This window comes from Lipotes vexillifer, unplaced genomic scaffold (genome assembly GCF_000442215.2).
Source record: "Lipotes vexillifer unplaced genomic scaffold, Lipotes_vexillifer_v1.1 scaffold977, whole genome shotgun sequence".
Classification (NCBI taxonomy): domain Eukaryota; kingdom Metazoa; phylum Chordata; class Mammalia; order Artiodactyla; family Lipotidae; genus Lipotes; species Lipotes vexillifer.
The window spans coordinates 2,198,375-2,215,859 of NW_006783088.1; the positions used below are offsets into that span (position 1 = coordinate 2,198,375).

General features: G+C 41.6%; 1 protein-coding gene across 1 annotated transcript in view; it reads left to right on the forward strand.

Annotated features, from left to right (window-relative positions):
* Positions 1 to 4,134: 4,134 nt before the first annotated feature.
* Positions 4,135 to 17,485, forward strand: part of FNBP4 (formin binding protein 4) — a 37,850-nt gene continuing 24,499 nt past the window's right edge. Inside the window, exons 1-8 of the mRNA XM_007455719.1 lie at positions 4,135 to 4,354; positions 5,355 to 5,444; positions 11,350 to 11,486; positions 12,024 to 12,207; positions 12,820 to 12,967; positions 13,072 to 13,192; positions 14,670 to 15,005; positions 16,285 to 16,495. Of these exons, the coding sequence (XP_007455781.1) occupies positions 4,135 to 4,354; positions 5,355 to 5,444; positions 11,350 to 11,486; positions 12,024 to 12,207; positions 12,820 to 12,967; positions 13,072 to 13,192; positions 14,670 to 15,005; positions 16,285 to 16,495 (1,447 nt within the window). The remainder of the gene's footprint in view (positions 4,355 to 5,354; positions 5,445 to 11,349; positions 11,487 to 12,023; positions 12,208 to 12,819; positions 12,968 to 13,071; positions 13,193 to 14,669; positions 15,006 to 16,284; positions 16,496 to 17,485) is intronic.

Sequence of the window (17,485 nt, forward strand, 5' to 3'; positions counted from 1 at the left end):
TCCTTTTTTTTTTTTACATTTATTTATTTTTGGCTGCGTTGGGTTTTCGTTGCTGCACACGGGCTTTCTCTAGTTGTGGCAAGCGGGGGCTACTCTTTGTTGCGGTGAGCCAACTTCTTATTGCAGTGGCTTCTCTTGTTGCAGAGCACGGGCTCTAGGCACACGGGCTTCAGTAGTTGTGGCATGCAGGCTCAGTAGTTGTGGCTCGCGGGCTCTAGAGTGCAGGCTCAGTAGTTGTGGCGCATGGGCTTAGTTGCTCCGCGGCATGTGGGATCTTCCCGGACCAGGGCTCAAACCTGTGTTCCCTGCATTGGCAGGCGGATTCTTCACAACTGTGCCACCAGGGAAGTCTGAGGTTTCAGTTTATTAATTTCTTACAGGATAAAATTTAGATGAATTAACACACACAACCCTAAAACTTCATTCTACACTGCTGAAGCTGGGATTTCTGTGGACAGTCTTCCTCTGCAGCATACCTCATGTTGCAGTTCCAAAAGCCAGAGCTTTAATATGGATTAGGAAGGTTGGCTTTTGAAATTAACATTAAATACAGAGTAAAGACATTGCCCACCAGTTGTGATTATAACTAAATATATTTGAAAATGCATGTTTATTTAAATGATTGTTCTTCCCAGGTTTCACTTGTCAAATGTAAGCTCTGATAATTTGATTTTACTAAAACAACATTGTCACCACAACCAAAACATCCTCAGTAATTCCAGAGCTGTTTAAGTCCCTGGCAGTCAAAGAGCAGGCCTAATTTTTCTTTAAAGGGAGTGACTGACCATGTTTACTCACTCTGTGTGGAGACATAAAAAAAAAAAGCCAGATAAGTAGTTTAGGTTTTGTAGTCTACACAGTTCTCTGTCACATATTCTTTTTTTTAATTGATTATTTATTGAAGTATAATTGATTTACAATGTTGTAATTACCGCTACACAGCAAAGTGATTCAGTTATACATACATATATATATATATATAAACATACATATACACATTCTTTTTTATATTCTTTATATATATATAAACATACATATACACATTCTTTTTTTATATTCTTTACCATCATGGTTTATCACAGGATTTTTGTTTGTTTGTTTTTGGCTGTGTTGGATCTTCGTTGCAGTGTGCAGCCTTCTCATTGCAGTGGCTTCTCTTGTTACGGAGCACAGGCTCTAGGTGCAAAGGCTTCAGTAGTTGAAGCACACAGGCTCAGTAGTTGCAGCACGCCGTCCCCAGAGCACACGGGCTTCAGTAGTTGCAGCATGTGGGCTCAGCAGCCGTGGCACACGGGCTTAGTTGCTCTGCGGCATGTGGGATCTTCCCGGACCAGGGCCTGGACCGATGTCCCCTGCATTGGCAGGTGGATTCTTAACCACTGCACCACCAGGGCAGTCCTCTGTCAGACATTCTTTGTTTTGTTTTGTTTGTTCAACCCTTTAAAAGGTAGGCCTGGGATTTCCCCAGTGGTCCAGTGGTTAAGACACCATGCTTCCACTACAGGGGGCGTGGGTTCAATCCCTGGTTGGGGGAAGTAAGATCCCACATGCCATGCAGCACAGCCAAAAAAAAAATTTTTTTTAATAAATAAATAAAAAGCAGGCGTAATTTAGCCATGATTTGTCCATTCTTGGTTCAGATCCTAATACCTTCTCTGAGGCCAAAAACAGCAAAACATGTCTCTAAAGCCAGTGGTTCTCAACCCTGGCTAAGCATTAAAATAAAGAGCTTTTTAAAATAAAATTGATATGAGCCCTGCACTCTCAGCCCTGATTCAGATTCTTATATTGCTTTAATACCCTCCAGATGGTTCTCTAAACAGCTGGGGTCGAGAACCCTGGCTACAAACATTAACAGCTACCTCCAAAAATATAAATTTCCCCCAAGGAAAACAGCCTTTCACATTTCTATGCATTGTGGTTTAGCTCATAATCTCAACTTGTTTACAGCCAGTTTTATAATAGGATCTGGACTTTCATGTAAACAAAACGCTCATTAGTAGTAATAATAGCTACTATAGAATAATTGCTTATTTTGTTCCTGGCTGCATTGCAAAGAGCTTAAAACTATGATGTAATTTAAACTTCACAACAACTCTATGGATACTATAACTAACATTTTACAGTTGCAGAAACAAGTTTAGGGATGTTCAGAAACTTGCGATAGGGCTTCCCTGGTGGTACAGTGGTTAAGAATCTGCCTGCCAATGCAGGGGAAACGGGTTCGAGCCCTGGTCCGGGAAGATCCCACATGCCGCGGAGCAACTAAGCCCGTGCACCCCAACTACTGAGCCTATGCTCTAGAACCCAAGAGCCACAACTACTGAGCCCACACGCCTAGAGCCCATGCTCTGCAACAAGAGAAGCCACCGCAATGAGAAGCCTGCGCACCACAACTAGAGAAAGCCCGTGTGCAGCAACGAAGACCCAACACAGCCAAAAATAAATAAAATAAATTTGTTTAAAAAAAAGAAACTTGTCATAGCAATCACATCTGGAAGGTGCTGGAGTTGAGTTTTGAATCCAGATGTTTGGCTTCAAAACTCCTATGTACAACTACTGTGTATCAACGCTTCTTTTAATAAATATATCAAAAAAAGAAAGGAAGAGAGAAAGAAATCATTGGTGACAGCTTCAAAACAGCATATTCTCCCCTGATTCTAGCTGTTAATTTTTCAGGAGTCTTGGGAGTCTAATCTCAAAACATTCTAATCCAGATATTCCTCCCATAGGTAAGAAAAGGAAAGAACTCTTGCTACTTATTTCTAGTTTGTATATATTCAAGCACTATATTCATTCAAAAACTGAGTGCTTGTGTTCCAGAAAGTGCATTTCAATACTGGGAACAAAACAGACAAGTCACTGCTTTCATGGCTTTTGCACTCAGCAACCAATTTAAAGGTTCATCTATAAATGAGGAATATGATCTATAAATTAGGAATAATGATATCCACCCTATAAAGTTGTGAGAATCAAACGCAATTCTACATATAAAGTCCTTAGACGGTACCTGACACATAGTAAGTGGTCGATAAATGTTACATATTATTAGCATGCTCTAGCAAGAACTGAGTGAGCGCTGGGAATATAAAAATATATACCACTGGGGACCTCCCTGGCTGTCCAGTGGTTAAGACTCTGAGCTTCCAATGTAGGGGACGTGGGTTCAATCCCTGGTGGGAGGTGCGGCCAAAAATATAGCACTGGATTTCTTAAGCTCAATTTAGAAGTGGGAGACAAGTATCAACGGTAAGTCAAGTTGCTAGGGAGGGGCTCAGCATTGAGATAAAAGGTTCAGAGATGTTATGCCTGCAATGGGTCTTGAGGAAGGAAAATAGTTTTGCCACACGATGCCGTAGTTTTTCCAACTAGTGTGAAGGAATAAAGGTGAGAGAACTGCTCCGAGTGGCTGGTTCCAGAATGGGACAGGGGAGAGGAGAGTGCTAAAGGAAGATAAATCTATTAAAGCGGCCACGCTGGGAAGGCTCCTGTATCCCATCACAATTTAGGCTCTACCCTCGTATGTACTATGTCGTGATATTTTTCCACCTGATAAGCCACACGATGAGACGTCATCTTTGTGCCCCCCCTCCAAAAATTCACAAAACCATAAAAGACCTACTGTTTTTCCTAATGTTATATCCAAAGTAAGCCACAATAATCAGGGCGAAACTTGGGGAAGGGCCTGGAAAGCAGCACAGCTTCCTAGGCGACAAACAACAAGAAACACATAGGCAAGAACGGGTACAAAATGGAGGACAAGACGGTAGAGAAAAGACTCCGCAAAAACCGCAAGGGTGGAGCCTGACGTAATTGGAAGCAAGTCTAAACTCACATCCTTCCGTACTATTCGCTTGACTCTGACCCTTTTTCCTTGTCCATTGGCTACCGGGTTCTTCAATGTGTCAAAACAGCCAATCGCCTAGCCCCGTGGGTAAAGTCTTCCTTCCCCCCGGGGGAGGAGCCAGAAGAGTGTACGGGGCCCAAGGCACTTGCGCGGGCGCACGCTCCGCCGGTTAAAAGCGAATCCTTCTAGGAGGGTGTCGCAGTGTATGAATATTGATTACGCAGCGTCGCGCCGAACGCCCGCCCCTCTAGGTTGCCCGACGCTCGCAGCTCGCGCTCGGGCTCGCGATGGGGAAGAAGTCCCGGGCGGTACCCGGCCGTAGGCCTATCCTGCAGCTCTCTCCGCCAGGTCCGCGGAGTAGCACGCCGGGCCGGGACCCAGAGCCGGAACCCGACACCGAGCCGGACTCGGCGGCAGCGGCGGCGCCCAGCCAGCCAGCCTCGGCGGCGCCGACGACGACGACCGCGGTCACTGCCGCCGCGGCCCCGGACGACTCACCTTCAGAAGGTAAGCGTGCGCGAGGGGCCGCGGCGCCTAGGTGGGGCGTCCGAAACTCGAGCTCGGGGCTCGCGGCCTAGGCCTCTCGGGCGAGTCCTAGGAGGAAGAGAAACCCGGGCGGGCGGCGTCCGCATCCGAGGCCTGTTGCGTGCGGCCTGCGGTGAGCACGGCTGTGAGCCCAAAGCTGCGGAAGGGGCGGCGGAGCCGTGTGCGCCCGGCCAGAGCCGACCCAGAGGCGCCATCTCTGGTGCAGGGTTTGGCCCGGGCGCCCAGTCTGCTCAACGTCTATTCTTGGCTTTGAATAACTTACGGGGTAAATGTGAGAGTATGCGTTTCCGCGTCCTAGGCTTGGTGACCGTGGAACCTGCCGTTTCCTACATGGCATCGGCTTTTCCTTTTCGTTTTTGTTGAAATTGAGAGAGACCCTTTAGAAGTGAGCATACCATTTTTATTATGCCAGCTAAAATGTAAGTAACCCCTAGTTGGTAGATTTCCCAAAAATCCCTGGAGAGGTGGTGTTTGTGGGTTCCCAAGTACTTGTGTTTATCCCTAGAATGGTACTTGGGTTAAGAGTAACCGGACTGGGCTATACTGTAGGGGCCAGACGCCGAAAAAGCCCCGACCATTTCAGGTTTAAAAAAAAAAAAAAAAATCACGTTGGGTGGCTCTTGCGAAAAAAATGCTCTAGTTGTGCTTTTCGTAAAAGCCTTCTGGTAGCCTGGAGAAGATTTATTCTGTGTGTGTTTTAACTTTGGATTATTTCAGATGTAGTTTTTATATACGGTGTTTAAATTATTAATGTTAAAGCCACTAGGCAGATGAAAGATTCTAGTTATACTGGTTTTCCTGTCTCCCAGTTATTTGGGTTAGTGATGAGTTACAGCTACCCTGTTTTTAAATTGATGAAGTCTAGACTTGAGAAGTCACAGATTGTTTTGTCACCTGTATAGTTTTTTCTGTGTACCATCGTCTGACTGTAGTTTTCTTTTGTTTGCTTTTTAAAATCCAGATGAACAGGAGGTGGTGGTGGAGGTTCCTAGAGTTCAGAATCCTCCCAAACCAGTCATGACCACCAGGCCCACTGCCGTTAAAGCAACAGGTATAGTTTTTTTTTTTCATCTTTTCTACATTAGGATCAAACCGTGTTTGTATATAGTGTTTTGATGAATGTTTCAGTGTTGCTAATTTGTATTCTTCCCATAAAATGGAAATTTTAAATCTTTGTGAGGGCTTGTTGGTATATATACTTTAACCAATGTAAAAATTTATTTATTTATTTATGGCTGCGTTGGGTCTTCGTTGCTGCGCACGGGCTTTCTCTAGTTGCAGCGAGCGGGGGCTCCTCTTCGTTGTGGTGCACAGGCCTCTCACTGCGGTGCCTTCTCTTGTTGCGGAGCATGGGCTCTAGGCGCGCAGGCTTAAGTAGTTGTGGTGCGTGGGCTCTAGAGCGCAGGCTCAGTAGTTGTGGCACACGGGCTTAGTTGCTCCGCGGCATGTGGGATCTTCCCAGACCAGGACTGAAACCCTTGTCACCTGCATTGACAGGTGGATTCTTAACCGCTGTGACACCAGGGAAGTCCCTTAACCAATGTAAAATTTGCTGTTCCCTTTTCTCTGTACCCAAATTACTTTGTACTACTTTTTCTACTGATGCTATTTTGTAACTAGTTTTCTAGCTCCCCACTATCTTGGCATTCTTTAGGGACACCAACAGTGTCTTTTCATTGTGTTATTTCTCTAACACACAGCTTTGATTGGTACCTAGCAAATGTTTGTGCAGCTGAAAATTGCTCTTATTGAATACTTTTTAAGCATGAAGGAATATTTGCAGTGATGGTTTTGTAGACAAACCTGGGTTCAAATCACCACTCTAGCATTCATACCAAGACCTCAGGACATCATTTATCTGTAAAATAGATCTTAGAGCCCTAAGTTATTTTGATGATTAAATTGAACAATATATATAAAATTCTAACACAGCAAGTGCCAAGAATGTTAGTTTTCTCTACTCTTTATGTATCTTGAAAGATTAAAATATGTTTTGATACTAAATATTCTAAAATTGGTAGTAATTTTATTCTTCTGAATTTGCAGGACTTTTTGTACTATGTGACACCTGAAATAATAGATACTTGTTCCCCCCTACCCCATATTTGCCACTTAAAAAAAAAGTATGGGTTAGAAAAGGTAAAACCACATTGTGAGAGAAATTACAGAACTAGGAAATACCATTTTGTATTTGTAAACTACATATATTATTTCATTTGGGTCTTCTAAGGGTCATGTGTGATAGATAGAATTTAAATGTTCTACGAGAAATTTCCTTGGTTGCAGTGTCAGTCAGCACTTCAGACCTTTATGTGCCTTGTGAACAGAAATGTTTTCATTCTGTTCAGCTTCATCCTGCGGCATAAGAATATATCAGCTTTACACTCCATCCCTCCCCACTGCCTTTGGCAACCACAGGTCTGTTCTCTATGTCTGTGAGTCTGTTTCTGTTTCGTAGGTAGGTTCATCTGTGTCATATTTCGGGTTCCACATATAGGTGATATCATGTGGTCTCTCTCTTTCTGACTTGCTTCATTTAGTATGATGGTCTCTAGTTCCGTCCATGTTGCTGCAAATGGCATTATTTCTTTTTTTTTTTTTTTTTTTTTTTGCGATATGTGGGCCTCTCCCATTGCTGGACGCGCAAGCTCATCCCGTTGTGGAGCACAGGCTCCGGGTATGCAGGCCCCAGGCACGCAGGCCCCAGGCACGCAGGCCCCAGGCACGCAGGCCCGGCGGCCATGGCTCACGGGCCCAGCCGCTCTGCGGCATGCAGGATCCTCTTGGACCAGGGCGTGAACCCGCATCCCCTGCATCGGCAGGCGGACCCTTGACCACTGCGCCACCAGGGAAGCCCCTCATTTTTTTTTTAATAGCTGAGTGGTATTGCATTGTATATATGTGCCACATTTTCTTTATCCATTCTTCTGTCAGTGGACATTTAGGTTTTTCAGATATTCTGTTTCTTCTTGACTCAGTTTTGGTTATTTGCATCTTTCTAGGAATTTGTCTATTTTAACAAAGTTGTCTATTTGTTGCTATAATTAGTTCAGAATATTCTCTCATAATCTGTAAGGTCAGTTATGAAGTCCATTCTTTCATTTCTGGCTTTGGTAATTGTGTCTTGTCTCTTTTTTTTTTTGGTTAATATAGCTAAGTTTTGTCAATTTTGTTGGCCTTTTCCTAGCATCAAATTTGGTTTCGTTGATTATCTCTATTAATTTTTTTCTGTGTCATTGATTTCTGCTTTTAATATTTATCATTTCTTTCCTTCTATTTGCTTTATAATTGTTTGCTCATTTTTTCTAGTTTCCTATGGTGAATGCTTGAGTTGTTGGGTTGAGATACCTTTTTTCTTTTTTGACTTAAGGCAGTAAATTCTCCTATAAGCACTGCTTTCACTGAATCCCCTATATTTTGATTTGTTGTGTTTCTGTCTTTATTCATTTCTTACTAGTTGGTGTAACGCATAGGAAAAAGTTTAACAAAAACAAAAGGGAAGCAATTTTCCATTATTATTTGCATGGCTTTGTGAAACAGTAGATACTCGAGAATTGATATATATGTATATATATATATTTTTTAATTAATTTATTTCATTTATTTTTGGCTGCGTTGGGTCTTCGTTGCTGTACCCAGGCTTTCTCTAGTTGCGGCGGGCGGGGGCTACTCTTTGTTGCAGTACACAGGCTTCTCATTGCAGTGGCTTCTCTTGTGATGCATGGGCTCTAGAGCGCAGCCTCAGTAGTTGTGGCCTACGGGCTTAGTTGCTCCACGGCATGTGGGATCTTCCCGGACCAGGGGTTGAACCTGTGTTCCCTGCATTGGCAGATGGATTAACCACTGCGCCACTGGGGAAGTCCCTTGATGTGTTTTTTTAAAGATGATTTTAGTTAAAGAATTTACTTTTATCACTATAAACATGCTGAATTTCTTTGCACAGAAATGAAATTTAAAGTTTTTAAAGTATGCTTTTATAATATAGTAGAGAAGCATATCTAGTATTTTTATGCTAACAGATATTATGGTAAATGCATGTGAAATTATCTAAGGGAAAATTTAGAATAAGTTCTGTTAAATTAGGCCAACAGACTACCATGATAGTCAACAGTATTTAAACATCTTCTAGAAAAGGGTATTTAATGTGGTTCCATAGATGAGTGTCAGACGTCTGTGAATCCCCTGAAATTACACGCTCAAGTGTGTCTTCCTGAGAGAAGGTCCACAGCTTTTATCATTTTGATTGTTAATAGCTTTCTGTGACCAAAAGAGTTAAAAATCACTGTTCAGTGTTATGAGGAAATAATAGAGTTTCTAAGGGGCATAAGGCACAGTTACTGTTTGAAGCTTATCAGGAAAGTAAAGTATATATCTAAGAAATAAATAATTTACTGCCTGATATCATTAGTTAGTTTGCAAATTGTGTGGCACCATCCATTAGAGGTAAGCATATTGAGATTTGAGGAGTCAGTACTCCTCAAAAAAGACTGCTAAGGACTGGCTCTGAAGAATGGCCTTGTTTCCTCTGGCTTCATTTAGCAACAGCTTCTCAGTAGTAGTCTAGAAGCCTGATCCTGTGAGGCTTTTGGCTTTCTAAGATTATGCAGTTTCGTATAGTATTGTGAGATTTTTTTTTAGTGTTATTCTAAATGCATGCCTGTTTTTATTAATGTATAGACTGCATTTTCAGAGATGTAATTAGAACTTGTTTCATGACTTGATTTTATCTTTTATTCCTTTAGAGTTACCTTTTGTCCCCTTAACATCATTTTATGTAATCCCATAATGGTCTGATTAATCATAAAGTGATATTGCATCTGGCACTATGCTGTAATTTGCTTTTCCAGTCCCCTGTTTGAGAGCATTTGAGTTGTTTACAGTTTTTGGTTATTTAAACGAGGCTCTTAAAAGCTTTGTGCAAAGAAATTTTTGTAATTATTTCTTAGGGTTATATTCTCAGAGATGAGATTATCTAGCTATAAGAAACTTGGAGGGTTTTGTAGTTCTTGGTATATGTTACCAGATTGTTCTTAAATATTGTATCAGTTTATGGTATCTCTAACAATATTAAGTATGTGTCTTTCCCCCAAATGCTGCGTTTAATCGTTTTCATTTACTTTGCTATTAAATTGTCATGTGATCAGGAGTTTGGAAGAGGTTTTAAGTGTGTAATATGAAAAGCTCTGAGTTGAAGAGAAAAAGACTAGGTGGAGCCTTGGCTAAACCTTTTTTTAAAAAATAAATTTATTTATTTTATTTATTTATTTTTGTCTGCATTGGGTCTTCATTGCTGCCCGCTGTCTTTCTCTAGTTGTGGGGAGCGGGGGCTACTCTTTGTTGCGGTGTGCTGGCTTCTGACTGCGGTGGCTTCTCTTGTTGCAGGGCACGGGCTCTAGGCACGTGGGATTCAGTAGTTGTGGCGCATGGGCTCAGTAGTTGTGGCTTGCGGGCTCTAGAGCGCAGGCTCAGTAGTTGTGGCGCACGGGCTTAGTTGCTCCGTGGCATGTGGGATCTTCCTGGACCAGGGTTTGAACCCATGTCCCCTGCATTGGCAGGCGGATTCTTAACCACTGCGCCACCAGGGAAGCCCTTGGCTAAACCTATTGCCCTAGAGACCCACTCTGAGCCTGGGGAATTACCTCTGCTTGGGAATTTTGTAGTCAAAATTCCACACGGCTCACTGGTTGGAACCTTTTACCAAAAGATATAGAATTAAAGAACTAAGGCCAGTGATTATTATTGTCTCTCAACTAAGAAGTGTGTTTATATAAAAATATAAATTTCCCATCCTCCGTCTTCCCTGAAAAACCCATCAGTGCTGAATACTAAAATGCAGATTTTTTTCTGTACAGAAATGTCTTATCTAGTTCTCCCTTTATCTCTTGTTCAGAAAATGTGGAAAATTGACGGGTATGACCCCACCCCCAAAATGAGGTATAATATATTTTTGGTAACTGGAAAATGGAGATACTGTGAAATATCCATTTAAGAATCTTCCTAATCAGTTTAAAATAATAGTTTGGAAATTGATAGTGTAACAACTTAGCTATATACCAAAAAAATAACGAAGGTGAGATTTATGTGGCTAAAACAATGAATGTGAACTTTTGTATGATAAATGAAGCAATTTATGTTCGTGTTTAAGTGAATCCATGAATTTATTTACAGAATTATGACAGAGAAAACTAGGTTTTACCTCCTGATAAATCTGTTCAGTTACTAAGGCACTGGAAAATTTAGTCTTATTAATAGCTGCGAAGTCTAGCTAGACTTAAATATTTCATATACCTATTATAATAAAATAATGTATGAAGAGGGTATATATGCTCACTTAATTGTAACATTAGAGTAGCCACAGGTGATACAAAAGGAAATGGCATAAACATTGATCAACTAGTAAAAAAGTGTATACTTTCTGGTTTTTTTTTAAGAAGGAAATTGCATTGCAGCATTACAGAGGCCATACCTAATACCATTTGAGTGGGAATTTTGATTTTAGCTGGGTTTTTGTTGTTTTTTTTGTTTTGGTTCTAGCATGTTAGGTTCTGTTTCAATTTGTCACTTCTTTTTTGAGGAAAAAAATCATTGAAAAAGAGCTTTGTTTTTCACTTTGAAAATCTTGTTTCATTTACTAAACCCTAATTGGTTTACTTTTTTGAGATGGACACGTAAAACAACAGATTCTAAAATCAGGATATACTATGTGTTATTTTAACAGAGGGAGTATGAGGTTGAGTAATTGAGCATATATTTTGAAAAGGATGTCAAGTTGCTATGCAGATTGATTTTATTAGCTCTAAGTGCATAGTCAATTTGTACCTCTTTTTGGTAGTTCATTGAAGACTTTTTTCAGGTTCTGTAAGTAAACTAAATGGCTAAAGAATCATATTTTCTCTTGGATACTTCCTAGGAGTTTTTGACATTGTTATAAACGTTGCTTACCTTTTTGTTTCCAGGAGGTCTGTGCTTACTTGGTGCATACGCTGACAGTGATGATGAAGAGAGTGATGTTTCAGAAAAACCAGCACAGTCTAAGGAAGCAAATGGAAACCAGTCAACTGATATTGATAGTACATTGGCCAACTTCCTAGCGGTTAGTGGTGCTTTTGTTTGGGTTTTTAGTTATTGAAACCACTTTGGGATCTGAATTTCAAGTGGTTAGCCTACTTGTCAATCTGTGTCTGTCTCTCCTGCTTTTTTTTTAGTCTCTCCCCATCTCACCTCTTTTTGTGACAGTTGTATGGAGAAAAATGGGGAAGCGGAGGGGTTTTTTTGTTCTGTTTTGTTTTGTTTTTTCAGTATGCGGGCCTCTCACTGTTGTGGCCTCTCCTGTTGCGGGGCACAGGCTCCGGACGCGCAGGCTCAGCGGCCATGGCTCACGGGCCCAGCCACTCCGCGGCATGTGGGACCTTCCCAGACCAGGGCGCGAACCCGTGTCCCCTGCATCGCCAGGCGGACTCTCAACCACTGTGACACCAGGGAAGGCCAAGAGGAGGGTTTTGACTTGAGAAGCTGAGACTTAAGCTTCTCAAGTCAAAACCCTGTGTGTGGGGGATTTTTTTTTTTTAAGTGATGGCCATTTTTCTGGTTTAATGTGATTAATGAGTTTGTCACTATTTTCATTCTAAAGGAGATTGATGCTATAACAGCTCCTCAGCCTGTAGCTCCTGTAGGAGCTTCTGCTCCACCTCCAACTCCACCTCGGCCAGAGCCAAAGGAATCAACATCTGCCCTTTCTTCCACTACCCCAAATGGGACAGACTCAACCCAGACTTCAGGGTGGCAGTATGATACTCAGTGTTCACTGGCAGGAGGTAAACTTGATCCTTTGAGTTTTAAAGAAATCTAAAGTGTAGTTCTTAAAGGTGTTCTAGGCATTGAGGTTCCCAAAGGTGACAGCCTGTATGCTTTAGCCCCAGACTTTAGAATTCTGGCTTCTTAAATACAGTATTTAGAAAATGAAAACTGCTAGGGTATATTTTTATCTACTGAAAGATAATTGTTTGCCTTTTAACCAGTAGTAGATTATGCTCGGTAAATAATAAAAGCCATTATTTTAAAAAGTATTTTGGGGTTCAAAATACATTTTTCAACTATCAAACTGCTTTTTTAAACCGTGTTTGCAAAGACGACTGAGGAGGGGGGAGTGGCCCCCCCAGGGAACATTTGACAGTGTTTGGAGAGATTTCTGGCTGTCACAGCAGAGGGTGGTAGTGGGTGGTGAGAGGAGGGTTTACTGCATCGGCTGGGGAGAGGCAAGGATGCTGGTGAACACTACATCGGACTGCCTCCACAACAGAGAAGTGCCCTGCCCAGTTGTTAACAATGCTGTGTTAGGTTGTTATAGCTTTAGAGTTGACTTGAGATAGAAGGTCAGAGTTGTGCGGGAATATGTGCTTCTTAAAATTTGTTTCATTTTCTTCTAGTTGGAATTGAGATGGGAGATTGGCAGGAGGTCTGGGATGAGAACACAGGTTGCTATTATTATTGGAACACACAAACAAATGAAGTGACTTGGGAATTACCCCAGTATCTTGCTACCCAGGTGCAGGGATTACAACATTACCAGCCCAGGTAAGAATAGACTTGAAAAAAAAGTTACTAGAAGGAAATCAGAGTCTTATCTTTTGCTGATAATATTTGCCTTCTGTTTCTCTTGCTAAGTATATTTTTTTTAGTTCCGTAACAGGTGCTGAAGCTAGTTTTGTGGTAAATACAGACATGTATGCTAAGGAGAAAAATATTTCAGTTTCCAGTAGTAAAAGTGCACCAGTCATAGCCAAGCGAGAAGTTAAAAAGGTCAGTGTTAAAACTTACCTCATCTGCTTATTTTCACATCTAAAGAACTTGAATGTTTCTCTGTCAAAGGTATATAAGCCTTCTGTTAATATTTTACAGCACAGATGTGAAACAGTATAAATTTTGTTTCTTAAAGTTTTACATAATCTGTGTCTGTTTATTATATGGCATTTATAGCAGTTACCCAGTTCAGTGGTGCTTTTGGAGCTTTAGGGTGCAATAGAGGCTCCTTGAGTCATTGTGAAGGACATGGGAGCAGCCAAGCAGGCAGCGCTTTGGGTCCCCTTCTCTGCTTCAGAATAGTTACATTTTGGGATTCCACCTTTTTTTTTTTTTTAATATAAAGATTGGCTACCTTAAAAACTACTACTAATAAAATTTGACCATTTTTATAATCTCATCAGTAAGAAAAGTAAGTTGTACTCTACGGAGAGAATGTGTTGAATTTTAATTTATCTTGAATTTTTGAATGATGAGGGAGTTGTATCAAAAAATCCTTTTACAGGGCTTCCCTGGTGGCGCAGTGGTTGAGAGTCCACCTGCCGATGCAGGGGACATGGGTTCGTGCCCTGGTCCGGGAAGATCCCACATGCCACGGAGCGGCTGGGCCCGTGAGCCATGGCCGCTGAGACTGTGCGTCCGGAGCCTGTGCTCCGCAATGGGAGAGGCCACAACAGTGAGAGGCCCACATACTGAAAAGAAAAAAAAAGAAAAAAAAGCTTTTACAGAATAAGTTCACCTCTACACCTGTAAGAGGGACGTAGAATAAATATCCCAGTGGAGGAGGTAGACGCTTTAAATGTAATCACACATTTCATTTTAGAAATATTTCAGTTTCCTCTAACTCACCTTCACAACATATTTGTGAAGTTATCTCATCATACAGCAGAGGAAGGTGGAGATTTATCCAGTCGTGTGTTGAACTGGCAAGATTCTGATCTTATTTAAATCTGCCTCTGTTTCTTACTAGTCTGCCTTTTGATGTACAGAGAATAGAAGAAAAGATATGTTTGAGTCCCACCCAGAACTGTAATACTGCCTTCCTAAAGTAGCAATGTTTCCATTATACATATGTAAAGAAAATGGTACAAACATGTACACTAATCTGATGGGAGTCAGTTTTTAAGAATATCCAGTGACTGAAAATTATGGTCGTTTTTATTTTTGTTTTTATTTATTTATTTATTTATTTTTGCAGTATGTGGGCCTCTCACTGTTGTGGCCTCTCCCGTTGCGGAGCACAGGCTCCGGACGCGCAGGCTCAGCGGCCATGGCTCACGGGCCCAGCCGCCCCGCGGCACGTGGGATCTTCCCGGACCGGGGCACGAACCCGTGTCCCCTGCATCGGCAGGTGGACTCTCAACCACTGCGCCACCAGGGAAGCCCTATGGTCGTTTTTAACACGAACAATTAAATGTACTGTATATTTAGGTGAGATTTCTTTGAAAGTTAAGGGAAATTATTTTATTCTTTACAGGAAGTGAATGAAGGAATTCAAGCTCTCTCAAATAATGAGGAGGAGAAGAAAGGGGTGGCAGCATCACTGCTTGCTCCTTTATTGCCTGAGGGAATAAAAGAGGAAGAAGAGAGATGGAGAAGAAAAGTAATTTGTAAAGAAGTAGAGCCAGTTTCAGAAGAGAAGGAAACAAGTACAACAGAAGAAGCAACAACAGTAAAGCCACAAGAAAGTCTGTTGGACGGTGTGGAAGACCCTACTCAGGAGGATGTTTGCAGTGTTGTTCAGTCTGGAGAAAGTGAAGAGGAAGAAGAACAAGATACCCTGGAGCTGGAGCTGGTTTTGGAAAGGAAAAAAGTAAGTTTTTGAAGTTTCCATTAGATGTATTTTCTTCCTTCGGAACTGTCATACTCTGGGATTGCTCTGCTCAGTTTACAGCCATCGTTGGGATTTTGTTTTTCTTATCCTTTCATCTAGATATGCTTATGTAATAAAAACTTGAGCTGTGGAGTTGTAGTTCTTTGGGTCCCTGATGATGCTTTTGGTAGTTGACAACCAATAAAGACTAATGTTGTTATGATTTAAGGGTAGATACAGTAAGTAATATCTTTGGTTTAGCTTCTTAACAAACAAGCGTTGCGAATTCTTGTGATAATTTGGTTTTTAACCCAACACTTAAAGTACAAGTTGACTTCCAGTGATCACCTGTGGCATTGTGTGTATAGTTAAGTGGACCTTATGGGAACTCCCTAGCGGTCCAGTGGTTAGGACTTGGCGCTTTCACTGCCTGGGCCTGGGTTCCATCCCTGGTCAGGGAACTAAAATTGTAGACTTTTATGCGGCCAAAAAAGAAAAAGAAAGAGAAAAGTGGGCCTTGTGAGAAGATAACAGGAGAATTTAAGAGGAACCCATTATTTCATGTGCTTTCCTTCTAAGATAAATGGTCCACAGGAAACTTTCCTGATTGAGAAGTTGATTTTTACTTATTTTCTGCCCTGATTTTTCTTGGAACAGTTTTATCTACTGCTGCCTTGAGTATGAAGCAAAGTCTTAACAGGTGTTATAGCAGTAAATCACTTTGAAGCTTCCCCCTTTTGAAAAATTTGAAGCTATGGAGAGGGACCACCGAAAGTTAAGCTTTTTTTTTTTTTTTTTTTTTTTTGCGGTACGCGGGCCTCTCACTGCTGTGGCCTCTCCCGTTTGCGGAGCACAGGCTCCGGACGCGCACGCCCAGCAGCCATGGCCCACGGGCTCAGCCGCTCCGCGGCATGTGGGATCCTCCCGGACCGGGGCACGAACCCGCGTCCCCCGCATCGGCAGGCGAACTCCCAACCACTGCACCACCAGGGAAGCCCGAAAGTTAAGCTTTATCCTTTGTGTTCATGTATTAGAAAATTTGTTCATGGATCTTTAGAACCTATACCCTTTAAATCAGTATTTGTTAACTGTAATCATGAATAAACATACATTGAGTAACAGTAGAATTTGGAGCATAATGATCAATCCTGATGGAAAAATGTATTAAAAAATACTTATTGTCTTCAAAGGATTTAAATTCCAAAAACACATGGCTGTCATTCTTGCTACTCACACAAATAAATGTTGGTAAACAGTTAATAATTCCTGTTCATTGTAGGCAGAGCTGCGAGCCTTGGAGGAAGGAGATGGTAGTGTGTCAGGGTCTAGTCCGTGTTCTGATATCAGCCAGCCAGCATCTCAAGATGGAATGCGTAGACTTATGTCTAAAAGAGGAAAATGGAAGATGTTTGTTCGAGCTACCAGTCCAGAATCTACCAGCCGGAGTTCTAGCAAAACTGGACGAGAGACTCCAGAAAATGGAGAAAGTGGTAATTTGTGCTTTAATTAAACTTGAGAGTTGAAAGATGTAGAAGAGAAATCCCTCTTACCCTTTTCTGTTTTCTCTTCAGCAAATGGAAGGATATAGCACTTTTACCCTTGTAGGAAATGCAGGAAAGGAAACTTCTGCCTTTTCCTGCTCCACCTCTAGTGGAGCAATAAGAAATTGAGAGGCTAGAATCCATCGGGCTGTGTATTCACTACTGATTCGGGATAACTTCTCCCTCAAAAACAAAAAAATGAGATTGGGTCCCTCCCTCCCTTTTCTTTTTATCACTCACTGCAGTAATTGTTGTGATAATCTGCATAAGGACCGTGGATTCTCTTTACCTCTCTATTTCCAGTTGGTAAACACGGCAGGCAAGGCCCACCTCTGGCAAACCCAGCCTCATCTTCTCTCTCTGTGTACAAGTTGTCCAGCCTTTGGTTGGGTGTGTAGATAGTCTGGTACTGTCATGAGGACCCACGTCATCTTCAGGGTAATATAGAGGAGAACCTGCTGCATTTTTCCAGTCTGTTACCAGAACTAACTAATTTTAATCACCAAACCTTAGTTGAGTGTACCAAGCAGAAAGTACCTTATAGGTTACGGTTTAAAAATAACAAGTAAACAAAAACACAGGTAATAAATAAATGCAAACATCCTTGAATTTTTCTTTCCAGTGAACCATATAGAAGAATATGAAGTAGAATTCTAAAAGTGCCCCTCCCCCCCTTCATCTTTTCACTGTTTTCATGCCCTACCCTGAGGTCCATTTTCTTTATTTTTTTAATCTACATATATTCTTCTAGACCTTTTCCTCTTTTTTTATATACGTTGGTGGTTTTGTGTGTGTGTGTGTGTAATGTGCATATGTAAATTTTACCATAGGTGAGATTAACCATATGGATTGTTAGACAACATACTTTTTCGTTTAACAAGGTCTTGAAAGTTGTTTTTAACTACTGAGTAGTATAGATGTCTTCGTTTAACTCTTTCC